Source organism: Arvicola amphibius, chromosome 2 (genome assembly GCF_903992535.2).
Source record: "Arvicola amphibius chromosome 2, mArvAmp1.2, whole genome shotgun sequence".
Taxonomy (NCBI): domain Eukaryota; kingdom Metazoa; phylum Chordata; class Mammalia; order Rodentia; family Cricetidae; genus Arvicola; species Arvicola amphibius.
The window spans coordinates 195,590-216,375 of record NC_052048.2 but is presented as its reverse complement, the minus strand read 5'-3'; the positions used below and the strand labels follow the sequence as shown (position 1 = coordinate 216,375).

At 34.7% G+C, this 20,786-nt stretch overlaps 2 protein-coding genes across 2 annotated transcripts; both read right to left on the bottom strand.

The window, feature by feature from the left end:
* Window positions 1-1,212: 1,212 nt before the first annotated feature.
* Window positions 1,213-2,148, bottom strand: LOC119807585 (olfactory receptor 4C15-like). Its single transcript, XM_038319616.1, has one exon. The coding sequence runs from the start codon at window positions 2,146-2,148 to the stop codon at window positions 1,213-1,215; it is 936 nt and encodes a 311-aa protein (XP_038175544.1).
* A 12,068-nt stretch (window positions 2,149-14,216) lies between these two features.
* LOC119807681 (olfactory receptor 4C15-like) lies at window positions 14,217-15,152 on the bottom strand. Its single transcript, XM_038319778.1, has one exon. It carries the CDS (start codon window positions 15,150-15,152, stop codon window positions 14,217-14,219), a length of 936 nt encoding a protein of 311 aa, XP_038175706.1.
* Window positions 15,153-20,786: the final 5,634 nt, after the last annotated feature.

Below are 20,786 nucleotides of genomic sequence, written 5' to 3'. Positions count from 1 at the left end.
TTATATTGAATAAGAATGGTGTGAGTCAACACTTATGAGTTGTTGCTGATTTTACTAGGAATGTTTTGTTTTCTACTATTTAAGAAAATTCAACTTGGATATTCATAAATCTTCTATTCCTTTTGTAAACGGCTTCTCTCTTTAGCCTAGGAATGCCTGGAACTTGCAGCAATCTTTCAAATAAGCTTGTCACATAGTGAAATTAAGGTATGAGAGTCTACTCCTAGTCTGAATTATACTTTAAAAATTCTGAAAAGGTAGATTCTAGACATCAAGGGACATTTATTCCTTTCATACTATCTGCAAGATGATTTGAAAGCATGTTTAATATAAGATGACTGAGCATTTAGCCCACAACTTAATAAAATAAAGCTTATAGTTGCACATTAGATCCTTTCAGAAAGGGAACATATCAAACAGTTTGCTACATTGTATTTTTAAGCATTGATTCATACCCATTTGTATCAATTCAAACACAACAGGACATGAAAAATTAAATAATTTTTGAAAATATTAGGATAATGGTACCCAGAAGCACCACAATTTCAATAGTCTACAAATTCAAGATACAAAAGGTATATTCTTTCTATGCAAATTTGCATTTTGTCCTAACACAGAACAATACTTGACATGAAATATAACCTATATGTGCTGACATTTGTTAAATAAATGTGAATCATTAGACCCTAAAAAATTCTGTATCCCTGACTCACTGGGAGAAGGCACTGTTTGAAAGTTGGATTCTGTAGGAGAATGGCATACCAGGAAGTGCTAGGGAGTTAAAGGATTTAGAAGCAGGCAGCTTATTGGGATTTCTGGAAGAAGCTGGTAGGTATAGAAGTACCACCAGGAGATCCAGGAAAAGCCAGGAGGCCTAAGGGGTGAGGCAGAGCAATGCTTTCACAGTGGTTCAGAGAATGGAAGGAATAGAATATATTTGGAGACAGAAGTATCTACTTGATGGGCAAGGGAGAAAGCATCCCAGAGAATCCAGGTTTATGGAGTGAAAGAGTAGGCCTTAAATTGTGGAAAAGAGAGCCTTAAATTGGTGTTGCCATTAAATTGATGTTGAACACCTGCCTTAGTTGTGCTGAAATCAGAAATCCTCAACAAAATTGAAACACATATCAAAATCTAAACTCAGGTCCACATGAACACACACCAATTCTATAACAAATTGAGCCATATTCCTATCCTTATAAATTAAATGATTTAATGTTTACCAGAAATATTAAAAAATCTCCACCATATTTTCCTGATGGCATTCTTCATTTCTTTATTCCTGAAGGTATAAACTATAGGATTAAGCAATGGTGTCAGTACATCAGAAAATATAAACACATTTTTTTCTAAAAAGAATGCAGAAGTATTTCGTGCATATATTAATATACATGGGACAAAGAACAAAAGCACAACTGTAATGTGGGATCCACATGTGGAAAGAGCTTTACGTCGTCCTTCAGAGCTATAAGATTTCAAAGAGAACAAGATGATACCATAAGAAACAAGCAATAAGGAAAAAATAATGATGCAAATAGACCCACTGTTGGCAAACACTAAAATGACAAAAATATGTGTGTCAGTGCAGGCAAGTTTTAGTAATGGGAACAAGTCACATATGAAATGATCAATAAAATTGGGTCCACAGAAAGACAGATGCAAAGTGAAGATAATTTGTATAATAGAATGCAAGAAACCTCCTGTCCAGGCTACCGCCACCAGAATTCCACACACTCTCCTGTTCATGATGGAAGTGTAGTGAAGGGGCTTGCAAATGGCCACATAGCGGTCATAGGCCATGGCTGACAGGACAATCACTTCTGCCCCTGCAAGGAAGTGGACAGCAAACAGCTGTGTCATGCAACATTCAAAGGAGATAGTCTTCCTCTCATAGAAGAAGTCTATAATCATCCTGGGTGTGATTACAGAAGAAATGCATGCATCCAGGAAAGATAAAAAAGACAAAAAGTAATACATGGGGGTACCAAAGAGTGTGGGACTGCATACAATTGTTACCACAATTACCATGTTGCCCCCAATAGTTGCAAGATAGACCAACAAAAATAAAACAAATAATATTTTCTCAACTTTTGGGTTCTGTGAGAGTCCCAAGAGTATGAACTCAGTGACAATGCTCTGGTTTAGCATGACTTTGAAGAAAAATTCTAAAATAAATGTGTTCATAGAAACTTGCAATTATCAGAAAATTTTCTTAATTTATTTTTAATGTAATCATCAACAAATGAAATAATTCAAATAAAGGTTTAGACCTCAACTTTTTGTCAACAGTTAGTTGCAGGCGATAGTATCATTGTTTTATTTGTGCAAAAGTTATTAAAGATTTCAGATCAAACAAACAAAAATGTTGTTAACCTGAGGACTTTGGGGACACAGGCCCAGGACGAATGACCACTTAATAGATGGAAGAGAATGTGACTGAGATATTTTATCTCATTAAGAACTTCAGAGTACTGTTTTTCCACAGTCTACTTTTCTATAAAATTGTTAAAGAATTAATTTCTGTTTATGTATGAGTGAGGAATCTTGATAAATGCAAAAGGGTAGATGATGAAGGAACAGAAGCCAAAGGATCAATGACCTACAAAAGAAAGTTGATGACAATCACAGAGGTGAAAAGGAGAAGCAGCTTGTTGAATATATTTTCTTGTCTTGAGACTTAATTATTTACTAATCATGTACACAAACCAAATTTGATTGAGTAAATATGACACATATGGCTTGAAATTCTTATGAATTTACTATAAAACATCTTGATAACTTACCTTCATACCTCCAAAGTTTAAGAGAAGGCTCAAGTTGAAAATATCTAAATAAGACATTAACATGCCCCCAAAATACCAGGCATAATTCAGCCAATTGAAAACTCTTCACCATAAAAACCTTTCATAAAACTTTAATGTAAATATTCTAGCTCCTGAATTCAGTTTTCTCAGGTTGAAATGTTATAGATGTCTTCTTATATATGCACAATCAAACGTATTCATAAATGCTTTCGGTGATTATTTACATGCACACACATATACATGCATATATATATATATATATACATGTGTAATTTCATATATGTACATATATATGCATATACCAAAAAGTGACTAAAAGAATAATTTGTCTATATGAAAAGGCAAAAAGATAATATTAATGACTGTCATGTAGAGCTAGCAAACAAATTTTACATGTAAATAAATCTAACCTCTGAAATTGCTTACATTTGACAATAGATTCAGAAAAGGGAAAATCATTCTGTTGAGGATATGACCACTAGTAGGTTTCCAGCACTCCACTAAAGGCACAGTATTCGTAGGAGCAACAGTATGGATTCATTTAGTGGATTCAACAACAACAACAAAAATAAAGTAGAGAGATCTTTGTTATTGATATAGGAGTTGGAAAGAAATTGGAGTTATATATTATCACTTTTAATTGTAAACAGTATGAAAAGCTTAATTATAAAGCAAAAATTAATGCACATAAAACAGGCAAAATACAATATTATATAGAAAGAAAAATTGCTAACTTTCTGTAGTCAAATACTCTGAAATTAGCTTTAAGTGTAAGAGGCATGTGCTATGAGATGAACTGTCAGACATCAAGGTTTTGGTTTCATGAGAGATAAACAGATGGGTCTTTTGATGTAGCTCAAGTTGGATTGAAAATAACCGTTTAGGATGTTATCAATTGCCTCATCAACAATCCTTCACCTCCAAGTGCAGAGATCCACCTGCCTCTGCCTCTCGAGTGCGCCACCACCGCCCAGCCCTCAGCCACTTTCTTGACTGGTGATGTTGGGTCATGTTTCTCCTTATGCCAACTGTCTATATTGCCTACTAGTTTCTTCCCACTCATTGTAGCAAAAAAAAAAGTTAGTAATAGCATCAATCTATCTTCAGAAAACAGGATATTTTTGTTAAGGCAATTTTTGTATATACTTAAAACAATCAGAAACAATAGACAGAAAGTATGTCACTATATTTAGCTTCTTTGAAATATATTTCAAACAAGTAAAATATTGTCACCAATAATAATAAGTTGAAGTTGAAATATATTTTAAATCACTATTTATGCTAAATAATCTAAGCCAATCTTATATTAATCTAAAATTATTATCTTCAAATAAAAATTGAGCCGGGTGGTGGTGGCGCACACCTTTAATCCCAGCACTCGGGAGGCAGAGGCAGGCGGATCTCTGTGAGTTCGAGGCCAGCCTGGTCTACAAGAGCTAGTTCCAGGACAGGCTCTAAAAAAGCTGCAGAGAAACCCTGTCTCGAAAAACAAAAAAAACAAAAAACAAAAAAACAAATAAAAATTGATTTTGTGTGTATAACTAAGCAAATTTCTATGACTGTTATGATAAGTACATTTCAGATTGTTAATCCTTTTTTTGCTCCTCAGCGTTGCTCTACAGATTTCCTTAAATGACTCAAGTGACTTGTATTGCTATTTATGTGTACTACAGGGAAATTCTGTTTTCTCCCATTTCCTTCCAAATGGATTTTTGAAACTTCTCTTTAGATATATAGGTTGTTCAGCTGATTTTAAGAGAGGGGCCAGACCATGACAATTACCACTCAAACAGTTGAGAGCATCAACCACTTACTTTCCTATAAAGTTCACAGGTAGAATCCCAATACTGAGAGAAACTTAAGTGCATGAGGGGAACATATATTAGAAAATATCACTTTATGAGGTTAATGAATCTGACCATAATGTGCTTTCCTGTATCATTTGTTAGTATGTAGTTGTGCAAATAGAACATTTTATGTTCATTTTCAATATTGTATAGAACTTAGCAGCAGTTTTTCTGCTAAGCTTTGTCACTACCCTATATCAGTATTTTTTACAAACATCAAGCCATACTACATTTAATTAAAGCATTAGAATGGCAACTAAATTAGAGTACAACTGAACACGTATGTAGAAAAATCTTAAAGTTTTATTAGACACTGTACAGAAAAAAGATGGTGCCTTCTCTATAATTTGGCCTCAATTTGAAGATGACAAGTTGAAAATAATCTTAATTTTATTAAACTTGGAAAAATACATGAGAAGGAAAAGAACAAAGATCCTGTGAAGTAAAAAAAAAAAGCAAGAAGGAGAGAAAGAGGGGTTGAGGGAAAGAATTAAGGAAGGAGAGAAGAAAGAAGTTTACACACTAACAACTAATTTATTGGGCACTTGTGGGGTTATTATATTTAACTGATGTTTCAGAGTATATAGGGTATTATTTAATTCATTTCTCTGTGCTCTAACTTAGACAATAACAATCCTCATTAAAGATAAGGAATCTGAGCATCACAGTTGATAAAAATTTCAAGAATACAATATGAACTGACATTAAGCAAATATTGACTTGACTACACATCCAAATTTAAACTGTTTCATCACAATTTTAAACATCTCCATAAATGAAGAAATGTGCTTATGAGTCTCACCTTGTGTTGACTGTTTGTATACCTTTAAGACAAACATCTTGTGTTTTCCATTGAAATCAGTTTGTGTAATCTTGACCAAAATGCTGTTTTACCCAACTTTTCACTTCACATAAAAGTGAACCAGGTCTAGCAGTGAAGGTAGAGAATGTCACAGGTGCATCCTTCATCCCATATTCAATGTGATTTAATAATAAAAGAAAAATGAAGGGCTCAAATTCACTTCCTAACTGCAACTAGAGTTAATGGGTATTACCTGAGAGGTCATCTACTTGTAAGACTTACTCATGGCTCCCCAGGGTTTTGACAATTTCTGGCTCCAAGAGTAGCTGAGAAATAACTTTGTGGACTTTTTCACTTGCTTGAGAGTTAGTAATATTTTCATTTTCTTTCAAAGGTTTTAGAATTTGAGGGCTGGTTCTACAAAAAAACATTTTCACTTTCACGATTAGTAAGCTTTTGTATACTGAATAGATTGTGATGTCCCTATGCATGACTTATGTAAAATGTTCACATACTCAACAAGCATATTAAGATTTGAATTCTGTTTCATGGAATTTATTATTCAATCTGAAAAGATATTATCTATTGTTCTGGGAAACACTCACAGGACTGTTCTTCAAAAACAAACCACTTCATATATAAGTATATGAGAATGTATACATTAATAAAAAATACCTTTCCTCTAAAAATATTTTTGTTCTTTTGACAAGGTCATAAGTGTGTATATATATATATATATATATATATATATATATATATTCATTTGTACATATCTAAACATACATATGTGTATATGCATGTATACAGTGTTCTATGACCACATTGAGTACACAGTGCATTTTCTTGTGGTCATTCCAGTTATATGGACCCCTTTCTTCTTCCCAACTATACCTCCTCCTGTATATGAGTCTATTGATTTTGATCCACTGGCTTTAAGATTGATGGATATAAGATTGTTTAACAGATAATAGGCAACTTTCCTGGGTTTATATGCTTAAAGAAAGGGTACTCCTTAACCAGGAACATTTAATTGCCATTATCTCTTTAGTGGGGATTGGAGATCCATGATTCTCTTCCCTATACATGAAGAAACTTGTGTCAGTTCAACACAAATATCAACAAGTGCTGATTTTGTCATGATTGAAATGATCAAGTCATTTTCTGAAAACAGTGTTTCATTACAATTTTCATTAACCTCAAGTTAGTATGATATTCCTGTCTTTCCTTCCAAAATATTTCCTAGTTTTTTAAATTTTTTTTTATTATTAAAAATTTCCACCTCCTCCCCAATCCCATTTCCCTCCCCCTCCACTAACTCCCCTCCCCCTCCCTTGCCAGTCCAAGGAGCAGTCAGGGTTCTCTGCCCTGAGCGAAGTCCAAGGTCCAACCCACTCCATCTGGGTCCAGGAAGGTGTGCATCTAAACAGACTAGGCTCCCCAAAAGCCCGTACATGCGGTAGGATCAAAACCCAATGCCATTGTTCTTGACTTCTCAGTCAGCCTTCATTGTCCCGACACCTTCAGAGAATCCGGTTTGATCCCATGTTTTTCAGTCCAGGTTGCTCTGGCCTTGGTGAGCTCCCATTGGATCAGCCCTGCAGTCTCAGTGGGTGGGCGCTCTCCTCACAGTCCTGACTTCCTTGCTCATTTTCTCCCTCCTTCAGCTCCTCATTTGGGCATTGGGAGCTCAGTCCTGCACTCCAGGGTGGGTCTCTGTCTCTATCTCCCTCCAATGCCAGATGAAGCTTCTATGGTGATAAGCAAGATATTCATCAGTATTGCTATAGGAAAGGGCCATTTCAGGCTCCCTCTCCTCAGCTGCCCAAGGAACTAGCTGTGGACTTCTCCATGGATACCTGGGACCCCCTCTAGAGCAAAGTCTCTTGCTAACCCTAAAATGGCTTCCTTAATTAAGATATCTTCTTCCCAGCACCCCCATCCACCCTTCGCCCATCCAAACCATCCCATTCCCCCAGGGTCTCCCCATCCTCCCCTCCTCACTTTTCTATCCACATCTCCCCATCACCCCTAACCGCCACCCCACCCCCACCCCCAAGATCCCAATTTTTGCCTGGCAATCTAGTCTACTTCCAATATCCAGGAGGAAAACTACGTGTTTTCCTTTGGGTTCACCTTCTTATTTAGCTTCTCTAGGATCTGGAATTATAGGCTCACTGACCTTTATTTATGCCTAGAATCCACTGATGAGTGAGTACATACCAAATTCATCCTTTTGGGTCTGGGTTACCTCACTCAGAATAGTGTTTTCTATTTCCATCCATTTGCATGCAAAGTTCAAGATGTCATTGTTTTTTACCGCTGAGTAGTACTCTAATGTGTATATATTCCAGACTTTCCATATCCATTCTTCCACTGAAGGACATCTAGGTTGTTTCCAGGTTCAGGCTATTACAAATAATGCTGCTATAAACATAGTTGAACAAATGCTTTTGTAGTATGATAGGGCATCTCTTGGATATGTTCCCAAGAGTGCAATTGCTGGGTCCTGGGGTAGGTTGATTCCGAATTTCCTGAGAAACCACCACACTTCTTTCCAAAGTGGTTTCACAAGTTTGCATTCCCACCAGCAATGAATGAGTGTACTCCTTATTCCACAACCTCTCCAACAAAGGCTATCATTGGTGTTTTTGATTTTAGCCAATCTGACAGGTGTAAGATGGTATCTCAAAGTTGTTTTGATTTGCAATTCCCTGATTGTTAAGGAGGTTGAGCATGCCCTTAAGTGTCTTTTGGCCATTTGAACTTCTGTTGAGAATTCTCTGTTCAGATCAGTGCCCCATTTTTAATTGGGTTAATTAGCATTTTAAAGTCTAGTCTCTTGAGTTCCTTATATATTTTGGAGATCAGACCTTTGTCTGTTGCGGGGTTGGTGAAGATCTTTTCCCAGTCAGTAGGCTGCCTTTTTGTCTTAGTGACAGTGTCCTTTGCTTTACAGAAGCTGCTCAGCTTCAGGAGGTCCCATTTATTCAATGTTACCCTTAATGTCTGTGCAAAAAGAAAATATTTCCTAGTTCTAGGAAGGGGATAATATAACTGTCTCATTTAAGAACAGGCAGTAAGAAGTCACTTACCCTCTACACACAAGATGAACAGTTCTTTGTGATAAGCACCACATACTGCAAAAAGAAGCTACTCTATCCAAAGATAAGAAATGCTCTGAGTGTACAAACACAAATATATAGAAGGCTACCATCTCTTCTATTTACAAAACAAAAAAAAAATAGTACTGGGTTCTTCTCTAGGGCCTTGAACTTCATCATAACCTTTTATGTTGCTATCTTCAAGTCTTTAGTGTTGACATGAATTGGGTGAAAGAGAATGAAGAAATGACAAACATGCACAGAAAAGCTGGGATTGAGTGGACCATGTACTCCGATGGATATGCAAGGAGAGAAAACTGGAAATTCAGCATATTCATCATACACGAGGAAGGAGGAGGAAGTGGATTAGTTAATCTCCATAGTTGTTCTCTGCAGGTGAGCAGAATCAGGTTGCAATCATCTTAAAATAGAAAGCTGCAGTTGATTGTTTCTGCATACACTGGCTTAAACTAAGGGTCAATTGATTATAACCATCTATAATAAAACAAAAGGATGAGTTTGCCATTTCTCTGAGGCTGACCCAGTGAAAGCTTTCCATGGGTTTAAGACATTGACATCTGTTGACTGAGTTTTCTGTTCCCGCAGTTGTTAAGTCCCAAGGAAATCATACAGAGGTCTATATTAGTTATAAACTGATTGGTCCATTAGCTCAGGCTTCTTGTTAACTCTTACAACTTATATTAGCCCATTATTCTTATCTATGCTAGCCATGAGGCTCAGTACCATATTCAGCAAGGCATTCACATCTGGCTTCTACTGTGGCTGGGTAAAGGACTGCAGAGGAATGGGCTTCCTTCTTTCCAGAATTCTTCTGTTCTCATTGACCCACCTCTACTCCCTGTCTGGTTGTCCCACCTATACTTTCTGTCTGGATACTGGTCAATCATCATTTATTTAAAATATAATTGACAAAATATAGACCATTCTCCCACACCACTTCCCTCTCTTAAAAAAAACAAGAACTCTAAATCTAATATCCTTTGTTTAGCTTTTCTCCTGACCATTAGCCATAGCAACTTGTAACCAACACTCTAAACAAAGGAAAATATTCATAGTCCATTGGGGGAAATATGGGTATAGTTTTTCAGGCTACTTCCTGCTGGTTAGGGGTTCTGATAATTTTATAGGGACCTAAAGAAAAATTAGAATTATGATCAAGTCATGACTGGAGTCTCCTGTGAGTCTTGGTCATCTCAGGCAATAGTCTTGAATCTGTTCTGGATGTAGAACTCAGACCTCTGGGCCATCAGTTCCTACTGGAGATTTTTCAGGTGGTCTTCCTTGATCAAACATGATTTTTCTCAACTCAAAATGAACCACAGCTTCTAATTTCCTGGGGAAACAAAAGATAAACCTCTTCTCCAAAGTAATATATCTTTTGATTTCAATTTTGAAGTCAAGGTATTTTCAAAATACCTATCTTAGATTAATTCAACAGCATTTATGAACAAATATCTCTTAGCATCTGTTGCTCCTTCCTCAGCATTTAAACAATTTAAAGAGAGCATAATAACATACAGTGTCCAGACTATCTGTGTATTTCCATCTTTATATGACTTTATTTTGACCTCTATTTCTTTTATTTTTACTTTTAATTTTTGGCTTTTTGAGACAGGTTCTCTGTGTATCTTTGTCCTGGAATTCACTCTGTAGATCAGGCTTCCTTGAACCCACAGAGATCTGCCTGCCTCTGCCAGAATTCTCCTATTCTCATTGACCCACCTCTACTTCCTATCTAGTTTTCCTGCCTATACTTTCTGCCTGACTACTGGCCAATCAGCATTTATTTAAAATATAATTGACAGAATACAGACCATGGTCCCACACCAGACATCCATAACATGGCCATTATTAATTCAACAATGTACATTCACTCTGAACTTCACGTACTCCCCACACTAAATTTATAGTATTCCCTTTATGTGGGATGTCCTTCTGTATATATGTTGCTTTTATTGGTTAATGCATAAAGTTGCTTTGGCATTTAGCAAGGCAGAATATAGCCGGGCTACAAGAGATATAAAGAGGGAGTGAATAAGCAGAGTCATAGGGATGTCATGTAGCTGCCAAAGAAGAAATCCACCAACCATCAGCCAGAAACTTACTGGTAGGCCACAGCCTCATGGTGATACACCGAATAATAGAAATGGGTTAATTTAAGATTTAAGTGTTAGCTAGACATATATCTAAGCTATTGGCCAAACAGTGTTGTAATTAATATAGTTTCTGTGTTATTATTAGAGTCTGGGCAGCCAGGAAATGAATGAGCAGTCTCTGCCTACATTCTCTTCTATGGGAAATGACTAAAAAAATCCAATATGAAGAAGTTTTGTTACCTCTAAAATATCCATGCAACTATTGCAGTAGCAAGTATATCTTTCCTGGGCAAGCAATATTCTAGTATACACTGTCCAAAGATGGTTAAGTTCTTTGATGATTTTTTCCCTATTAGTACACTAAATAGAACTTTATGATGATGAATGCTTACCAAAGTAATGAACATACATTAAAAGCATTCCAATGGGCAACCCTATTAAACTAAAAAGAAGATGTCTGATTTACATATGTAAGAACACAGAATAAATGTTCCCATCCCAAAAAGTAAGAAAAAGGCCATAGAACAGAATGCTACAATGAAAAAAATAGCAAATATAGTAGAATAAACTCCAATTACTATAGTTCCATATACTCTACTCTCTAGAAATTATAAGTATTATACAACAATGTTCTGGAGGTAATAGGTAATAGACCCCCATGTATCTAGTTCAGTGTATTAAAATAATACTTAAGACATACATTAGATGTTTTACTAAAGAAAAATATGTTGTGTTTTTTACGTCACTGTGAACATAGTGACCCGTGAATCATGATTCTCCACTTAGCTCTATACTTGTTAATTGTTACAAAAGGAGCTGTAACAATATGAATGAACCTTGGGATGCAATGCGGTTCTTGCAGTCTCCAGCTTTGATTTGTCAATTTTCCATTTCAGTTCTTCCACATCCATCAGGAGAGGTGATTTGCCTAATCTCTCATCACTTTTCTTCTGGCACATCATTACCAGTAATGAATCTACAACTGAATATTCAGAATTAAAATAATAAAAGAAAAATGTTTGATTTTGATATGTGTTGGAACAAAACAAACCTTTTTGAATAGTATACTATAGACAAAATAATTTATTTTATGCTTTTACTTTCAACATTGCATTAGTAGCTTCATGAATCACTTGAGCCACTGATGCCAGATGTTCATTCTAAGGAAGTTCTTGAGGACATATGAAAAACTTTGGGGAAAAAAAATCTCTTTGTAGGGTAATGACATTAAAAAGATGAATTTCCTTTGAGTCTGATGACTAACAGAGAGTACATGGGTAAATCTCCCCAAAATGTCTGAACGTCTATCACACATTTAGTCTGATAATGATATTATATACATTACTTAGATATTGTTTTAATATAGATATTAATTTTATACCCTCTCTAATGGGAATACAATACAATGCCATCTATCTTCCCTAGGTTCTAGTACTTTGAATATGCCGTGTAAAATTAAGGAGATACAAACATAGTATAAGCATTTAGTAATTTTGCTCATTAAATGTATTTGGCCTGTCAGTCATACTGAAGAGAAAGCATGCTTTATTAAATTATTTTCTTGCAAATTCATTTTGGCCAGCAAAGACAGCATAATATATCCATAGTGATATAAAATATATTAAATCTCAATGATCTTTATTGATAATCATTATATATATATATATTTATGTCATACAGAAAATTTAGAAATATAAAATAGCTCAATAATATGAAATGCATGGCTTTTATGAAAATTAATCTTCAATCAGGATTCTCTGGGTTTATGTTCCCTGTAAAGAGTAGGAAAAATATGATATGTTGTCAGTATCTTAGCCCTGTGATTGTGATGTGATGCTTTTGCAACACCTGCCTTTGCATGAATTGGAAGAGGAAGAGTTTATGGGTTTTTCCCATATGGAATTAGGTGACAGTACTCATTGGAATGACTTAGTTACATCATCTAAGAGAAATTACTCATGGAATTACTTTATAAAATTACTTTATAAAAATTATTTTATAAAATTACTTTATAAAAATAAAGTCAAATGAGTCAGGAACATCCAGAATTCAGCTCAAATTCATGGTTCTTTTGATGCATTTCCTGGGTATGACGTCTCACAGTATCACTTAGAATCTTATTTTTCCCTTGGAGTAAATTCGGTATTTTTTTTAATTTTAATACACAAGCAGGTTATCAATCTAATTTTGTAATATGACATAGTTTAAATGGAAAGCATTTTAATACTTAAACCTCTTCCAATGTTTTATTATATCTATGGGAGTATAAAATGTGATTTCATTGTCATGCTAACTAGTGTTGTCAAGTAACAATACTAAATAGTCAATTCATTGTTAATATATAATCTCAAAAAGAGAGGTCTCAGTATCCTCCTGCCTCTGCCTCTTCAGCATAGCCTACCACTGTGAGTCACCATAACTGTCTGACAGAGAGAGAAATAGTCTTCCTTGGGAAAGAGCATGCCAATTAGCTATCCAATATCAAATGTTCAGCCCTGATAAAATACATATGAGTAACATTATGTAGACTGAGACAGTTATATGTAGGAATATACATGTATATATATATATATATATATATATATATATATATATATATATATATGCACATAGCAACAACCAATGAAAAAGGTCATGACTGTGAAAGGGGAAAAAGAGGTGTATATGGGAGTTTTTAAAGGGAGAAAAGGTAGAGGAGAAATAATGTATTCATATTATGATCTCAAAAATAAATATTAAAATGTTTTCTTACCTCAAACATTGAAGGACTCTCTAAAGAAAAATGTTTTTTCATTCTGTATTATACCTAAATAATGTAGTAAATGCATAGGTAAATATTGACTTCTTTATCATTGTATTATCTTTGAGTATACCCTTTATTTCTTGATGTTTGTATGGAGATTGAAGGCATAAGTCATAATCAATCCCACACTGGCTCGGAATTACGATTAATAGAATAGTTATTTATTTAAACGGGAAAACTTACAGATTACTTTCCCAGACAACAGCCCTCTGCGCAATCAGGAAAGGAGCCTAGTTGCCGGAAGCGGAGCCAGAAGCAAGAGAGCAAGCAGAGGGCAGTTGCTGCTTTTGAAAAGAGAGAGAGACCACACCCCAACAGGCTGATATCTCAGCGGCTATTGGCTGAAGGAGCAGAAGGAGCTCCTGCAACAGGAGATGAATGAGCAAGTGAGTGGGGAGCATATACATGTTTGTACACTTAAGGATAGTATGCTGTTTGTGCTTGTGCATGTATATATACAAGTACATAATGTGACATTGACTATGTTCGTCTGTTGTGCACTACCAGATTGCCTTAGGATAAGTTCTGGAATGAAATTTTATATCTCTTTGTTAGAGTAGATTATAGTCCTCTGAGCTTCTGGAATTTACTTATCTGTCCTAAACCAATACTAGGTTAAGAGGCTCTGTGATGACCAGCTTCTGACATGGGTGTTGGAAATCAAAACCAATGTCCTTCTCTTTGCACAGCATGAAGTGTTCTTAACCACTCATCCATTTCCACAGCATAGCAAGGATAATATTTAATATTTGTCAGAAACTACTATCAGTTTTTTCCACATTTTCCTGAAGGCATTTTTCATTTCCTTATTTCTAAAAGTATAAACCATAGGATTGAGCAATGGGGTCAAGATTGTTGTAAATACAACAGCATTTTTCTCAAAGGAGAATGCAGATGTTGGTCTTGCATATGTTAATATGCATGGGACAAAGAACAAAACCACAACAGTAATGTGAGACCCACAGGTGGAGAGAGCTTTAAATTTCCCTTCAGAGCTCTGTGCTCTCAGAGAGAACAAGATGACACCATAAGAAACAACCAATAAGGAAAAAATAATGATACAGATAGTCCCACTGTTGGCAAACACCAAAATTGCAAAAATGTGTGTGTCAGTACAGGCAAGTTTCAGTAATGGGAATAAGTCACACATGTAATGATCAATAACATTGGGTCCACAGAAGGGCAGCTGCAAAGTGAAAATAATTTGTATAATAGAATGCAAGAAGCCTCCTACCCAGGCAACTACCACAAGATTTCCACAAAGACTCCGGTTCATGATGGAAGAGTAGTGTAAGGGCTTGCAAATGGCCACATAGCGGTCATAGGCCATGGCTGACAGCACAATCACCTCTACCCCAGTGAAAAAGTGGACAGAAAACAGCTGTATCATACAACATTCAAAGGAAATGGTCTTCCTTTTATAGAAGAAGTCTACTATAATCTTGGGAGTAACAGTAGAAGAAGTGCATGCATCTAATAAGGACAGGAATATCAAGAAGAAGTACATGGGGGAGCCCAGCAGTGCAGGGTTATATAAAATGGTCATCACAATTATCATATTGCCCCCAATAGTTGCTAGGTAGACCAGAGAAAATACAACAAACAATATTTTCTCAACTTTTGAGTCCTGTAAAAGGCCCAGGAGTGTGAGCCCAGTGACACAGCTCTGGTTTTTCATGATTCATAAGATGATGGTGAGAGTAAAATGTGTTCAAGTCAAACTAGAAAAAACAAATACAATCGGCAGAATCACGGTGAAAATTACCTTGATCTATTTTACTAATATTTAGAACCCAATATTTGATTTTTTATAAAATGTGTAGTTATATAGCATACAGACTTGACATGAGAGTAAACTTTTGAATGCTATAAAATAGATACGTTTTAGACACTGTGGTGAAGGAATATTTTCTCTGGTGGAAGAAAATAATGTATCTTTGAATAGTCATCTTGTATCATAATCTGAGTATTTTCAAAGTGAAAGGTTTAAAAAGAATTCAAAACTATAATCTAGATATGAACAAAGAATCACAACTTAAGAATATTGTCTGACATTGTACTAATTAGCCCAAGATGAATAATCTTTAGTGATTAATCAGAACATTACCTACCTACCAACAAAAGAAGTGGCAAATTCTTCACTTGAAAATCTGGCTGTACTGTAGATTTGTTTACAACTATGGAGGCTGTTGAAATATCAAGTTAATAAACCTACATTTCACTAAAGAAAATTCTGTCTGTTATATGTATGCTCAAATTTACAAATTTCACTTTTAATTCATTATTTTAAAATATGGCCAGAACTTTGTAAATAAATAAGCCTGCTTTCATGAAAACTGAACGAAATTAGTGCAACTCCAAGACTCACCCTCTAGTCTTAAGTATGTAATAAGAGTTATTGATTCTATTTTACTTCCTCAAAATTTATAATGAATTTGTTAAGATAAAGCAAAGAGCAGATGATTAATTTGGGATCTTAAGAGACCAGGCGTGAAAACCCAGGAGGCATCCACAGAATCAACTGAGCAAAAACAGAGATTTTTCCACAATGAAAACTTCAAAGTATTTCTTTTCTTTCTGCTGTCTACCCCTTTCTGCAAAGGTTACATAATGTTATGACTTTCTTCATATAGGAAAGGCATCTTGATAAAGCAACAGTGAAGAATCAGAAGGAAGGGTCCAGTTAGATAAACATGGAGACTGGTAGCACCATATATCTGAAGAAGAAGAAAGAGTACTCATTTAATAGAATTTAGACTCTTGAGACTTAATTACTTGCCAGTTATTGATACAATTGAGTTTTTCAGAGAATATAATTTGGCAGTGTATATGATTTGAAATATATATGAATTAACTCTAAAACATGTTCATAACCAATCTACTTGCTCTTCTGCAAGGATGATACAAAAGGTCAAATGAAAATGTCAAAATGTTATGCATGGCAATTATCTCATGTTTTGCCTTGCACAGAAAGATTTAATAAAATGAATTATTAAAGTTTTTTATGGTGATCATATTAAAACAATTATAGGGGATACAGGAGAGATTGCTAAGTGGTTAGGATCACTGACTGCTCTTCCAGACAACTTTGGTTCAATTACCAGCATCCATATGACAGTTCACAGCTGTCTCTAATTCCAATTCCAGGGTACCAGACACCCATGGCAAAACACCAATGCACATTTAAGAGATTAAAAATAATAATAATTGTGGAAAGAAAAAGATGTTAAAGGTCAAGAATATGTGACCTTAGACAATGACATGCACCAGAGAATTTGATTTTAGATACAACTTTTGCTTTGCATAAGCAAAGCTGTTAAGACTTGATTTTATAGTTGTGAGATATGATGGTTTCAACCCACTGTACTTTCTAAAGTTCTTAGTAATTAATGGTAGAATATAAAGACCACACCAGTGGCTGGAGAGATGGCTCAGAGGTTAAGAGCATTGTCTGCTCCTCCAAAGGTCCTGAGTTCAATTCCCAGCAACCACATGGTGGCTCACAACCATCTGTAATGCCCTCTTCTAGCCTGCAGGCATACACACAGACAGAATATTATATACATAATAAATAAATATTAAAAAAGACCACACCACAGGCAAAAGAACCCTGAGTGATATGTTCCAGAGTACACAGGCACAATGTTAATTTTAATATTAACTAAATCTTAGCATCATCTTTTACATTCTAATTAAGATTAGTTTGAACCAAATGGCATTATCATTTTTCTAATGAAACATACTACATGGAGACTATAGTCTATTTATATAGTTATGGTTTTACATAATTTAGGATATGATTAACAAAAGTTGTTCACTTTAATTTTACTATAGTTGAATTTTATGATATAAAATCAAAATTGAAAATTAATCTAAACATAAATAAAATCTGTTATTTAGATTAGTGAAATGTTTGTATTTTTTTCTTCACTATCTTGACAAACGTATACAGTAAAGATGTGAGGTCATATCAATGAATCAATGCTACTGATAGTCTAGAGACCTCCATTCTATCTTATTTTCATGAATCTAAAATTAGACTAAATACAAAGTAAACTAGAAATTTAAATATTGTTTGCTCTCTGTATAAACTTCTCAAATGATAAATAAAAATGTAATTTTTAAAAGGTGTCGAAACGGCTTGATGTCAAAAGAGTCATGTATTATTGAGTGAAGTACTACATCCCAAGTCTCTGCTCTATAGATATTTTAAAAAGTTGATAAAGTTTTTTTCTATTTGTTTTAATGGGGTTAACATGGTCCTATATAACTCAGGCTGGGCTCAAACTCACCAGATAACTTGAATGAATTTGAACTACTGATTTTTATGCCTCCACCTCCAAGCTACTAGGAATAAAATCTTGTGACACCATATTCAATCAACTTCATAGATTTTATAGATTCTATAAGATATAAGTCAAAAATAACTTACAAATGCTGATATCCACATTATTTTAAACAATGCTTGGGTACCTAAAAGAGAGGAAAAACAGTTCATGAAATTCTTATCTCTAATAGCTACATTCTTGAAAAGTCTAGACCTATATAAGATTTCACTAGTTAGCCCCTTGAGCAATAATATTGAAAAGTTTGCCTTCCTGTGCCCAGCTAATCACATGGTCCACTATCTTAACAGCAAGGCTAATTGGCCACCAGTATATCTACAAAGCACAGAATTTCTTTGTTAATACAAAGAAATTTTAATAAAAATAAAAATATTTTTAAAATTAAAAAATATAAGAATTATGAGCAGAAAGGTTGTTATTCTGGGTGATAGTTTTGAATTTTATGTAAAAATAATCACATTACAAATGATAATCATAAATTCAAGTCACATTTGAAATTGTTCTTGTTAAAGTCCATAAGTTCAAGATAATTTCATTTATTATTGCTAGCTATTAATAAAAGAAGTTTTACTTTTCTTTGTCTCAATAGAATTTGTTTTTACCATTCTCTGGGAAAGAAGCTCTCCAAAGATGACTAATTTCCCCCTTTTCTCCTAACAAGTGTTGACTTGCTAATATCCGTAAATGTCTCAACTTTCTTATCTTAGAAACAGTGGAAAAAGCTCTTTTCTCTGGTTCTTCTCAGATCTTTCCTAATGGATTTGGAAAATTTGCTTTGATGACTTGGAAATTAGCTCAATTTGGAAGGATGACAAAGCCAGACTGCCAGCCTTAATACAGTTCAATTTAGATTTACCTAGACCATCCTAAGGGAAAAATCTTTTGCTTACAGTAATTTAAGTAGACATAAATCAGAAGCCTCTTTATTTTATAACATAAGTATCTTTGAACATAATATTATTTCTTGTGTCATGTTTTGTGTTAGGTTTGGGATATTGTATATATCTGTCTAACCATATGTCACCTGTACAAATGCATATTTTATATATATAAAATCATTTTCAATATTGTGTGGAGTTTAGCAGAACTTCCATCTGCCCTAACTCTATATCAGTATTCTTTACAAAACCTCAAAGCATGCTGCCTTTACAAAGAAATATCAGATGGTGTGTATACTCCTACAACTCATGTATTTAGAAAAAAAGTAAAATTTGATTGCATGAATAATAGAAAACACAAAATTTGGACCTTTTATACCATTACATGATTTCAACACAAAGGTGGAAATATGAAATACCAATTGCTTACAATAAAATTTAAGAAATGTGTGATTATCAGAGGACAGGAAATCAAGTAACTAAGACAGAAAGCATAGGAGAGGGGAGGGGAATAAGACAGGAAAGAGAGAAGAGAGGAGAAGTGGTGCAGGGATGATAGGAAGAGAAGGAAGGTGGGAAAGAATTTACAATCTGAAGACTCTTTATGGGCACATGAGTAGTTATTATCTGTAAGTGCTGTTTTCTGGGCTCTGTATATATTATTTATCAGCTTCTATAGTCTCTGAATTTCATAGTAAAATTTGATAGTAAAATCATCAGTTTTTACAGCTCTTTCAAAAAGACTTAAGAAATGACAAATTAATGTTTGAAACACATAGTGTGTTGACCACAACATCAAAACTATAAATCACTTTATCACAATTTAATTCATCTCTGAAAATATTTGCTTTATCTTTCTAACCATATGTAAATTGTACAAAAATCCTGAAGACATTCCTACCCTGTTTTGTAGTAGTTCATTCACTGGTGATGAAATTACTGTTTGTATCCAATGCTTTTTTCCATGTGTAATAGAGAAGAACAGCTCTCACCGAGTCAGAGAAATGTTACCAATGCTTTTCTCACATTGTCTGCATCATGTTTTAAGCATAAAAACAAAATAAAAAAACCCAAGAGTACACTTTAATAGTGAATGGAATTTAATGTAAGAAAGAGAGTTAATCCACCTATGAGACCTATTCTTAGCTCCCTGAGGGTTTGTGCAATTTATCACCCCAGGATTATCCAAGGAATAATTTTATTTGATTGTTTATAACACTTTTATTCTCAACCAAAGTCAAATTTAAAACATTGGGGTGGAGAGGTTTCTATTTGATAACTTTTAAGGTAATATTACTCTCAAGAATAAAACACTATTATATAATGTATGGAATGCAAGATCTCTGTGCATAATTTAAATAGAATACTTGTATACTTACCAAAATAAAAGCCAGTTTTATCGTAAGGAATCTATCAATCAATGTTTAAGAGTAATTTGTATATTTTTAGGAAAATTCTAGCAAGGATTATATTAATTAACAGATGTATTAATTCCCTTTAAGAATATTTTATTTTATTTGCTTTTTGGGAATTTTGTTGTATATGTTTTATTTTTTATTTTTTCCTCATGGTTTATTTTTTTTTATATTTAAAAAATTTCCATCTCCTTCCCTCCTCTTCCCCCCTCCCTCCCCTCCTCCTCCCCCTTCCCTCCCCTCCTTCTCCCCCTTCCCTCCCCTCCCCTCCACCCATACCTCCCCTCCCTCCCTCTCAAGGCCAAGGAGCCATCAGGGTTCCCCACTCTATGCTAAGACCAAGGTCCTCCCAACTCCCCCCAGGTCCAGGAAGGTGATCGACCATGTTGTATATGTTTTATGATCACACTGACTACCCATTACCTTCTCTTGCCCACCATATATTCATGATGATGCCCCTTTTTCTTAACTGGTCCTCCTGTATCTACTGGTTTTGTTTCTGACCCATGGGCTATAAGGTTGCTTATGTGAGCAAGTGTGTGGAATTATTTATTGGAGTTTTTCAACTTCACTAAAATAAAAAAAACTAAATAAAATGATACCCCTTCTCAATCAGTCTTTAACTGTCAATATCTCCTCAAGGAAAGGAGAGAGCTCATCAGTCCATTCCTTA

Coding starts and splice junctions, on each gene's coding strand:
- LOC119807681 (XM_038319778.1), bottom strand. CDS start 15,152: ATGAAAAACCAGAGCTGTGTCACTGGGCTCACACTCCTGGGCCTTTTA.
- LOC119807585 (XM_038319616.1), bottom strand. CDS start 2,148: ATGCTAAACCAGAGCATTGTCACTGAGTTCATACTCTTGGGACTCTCA.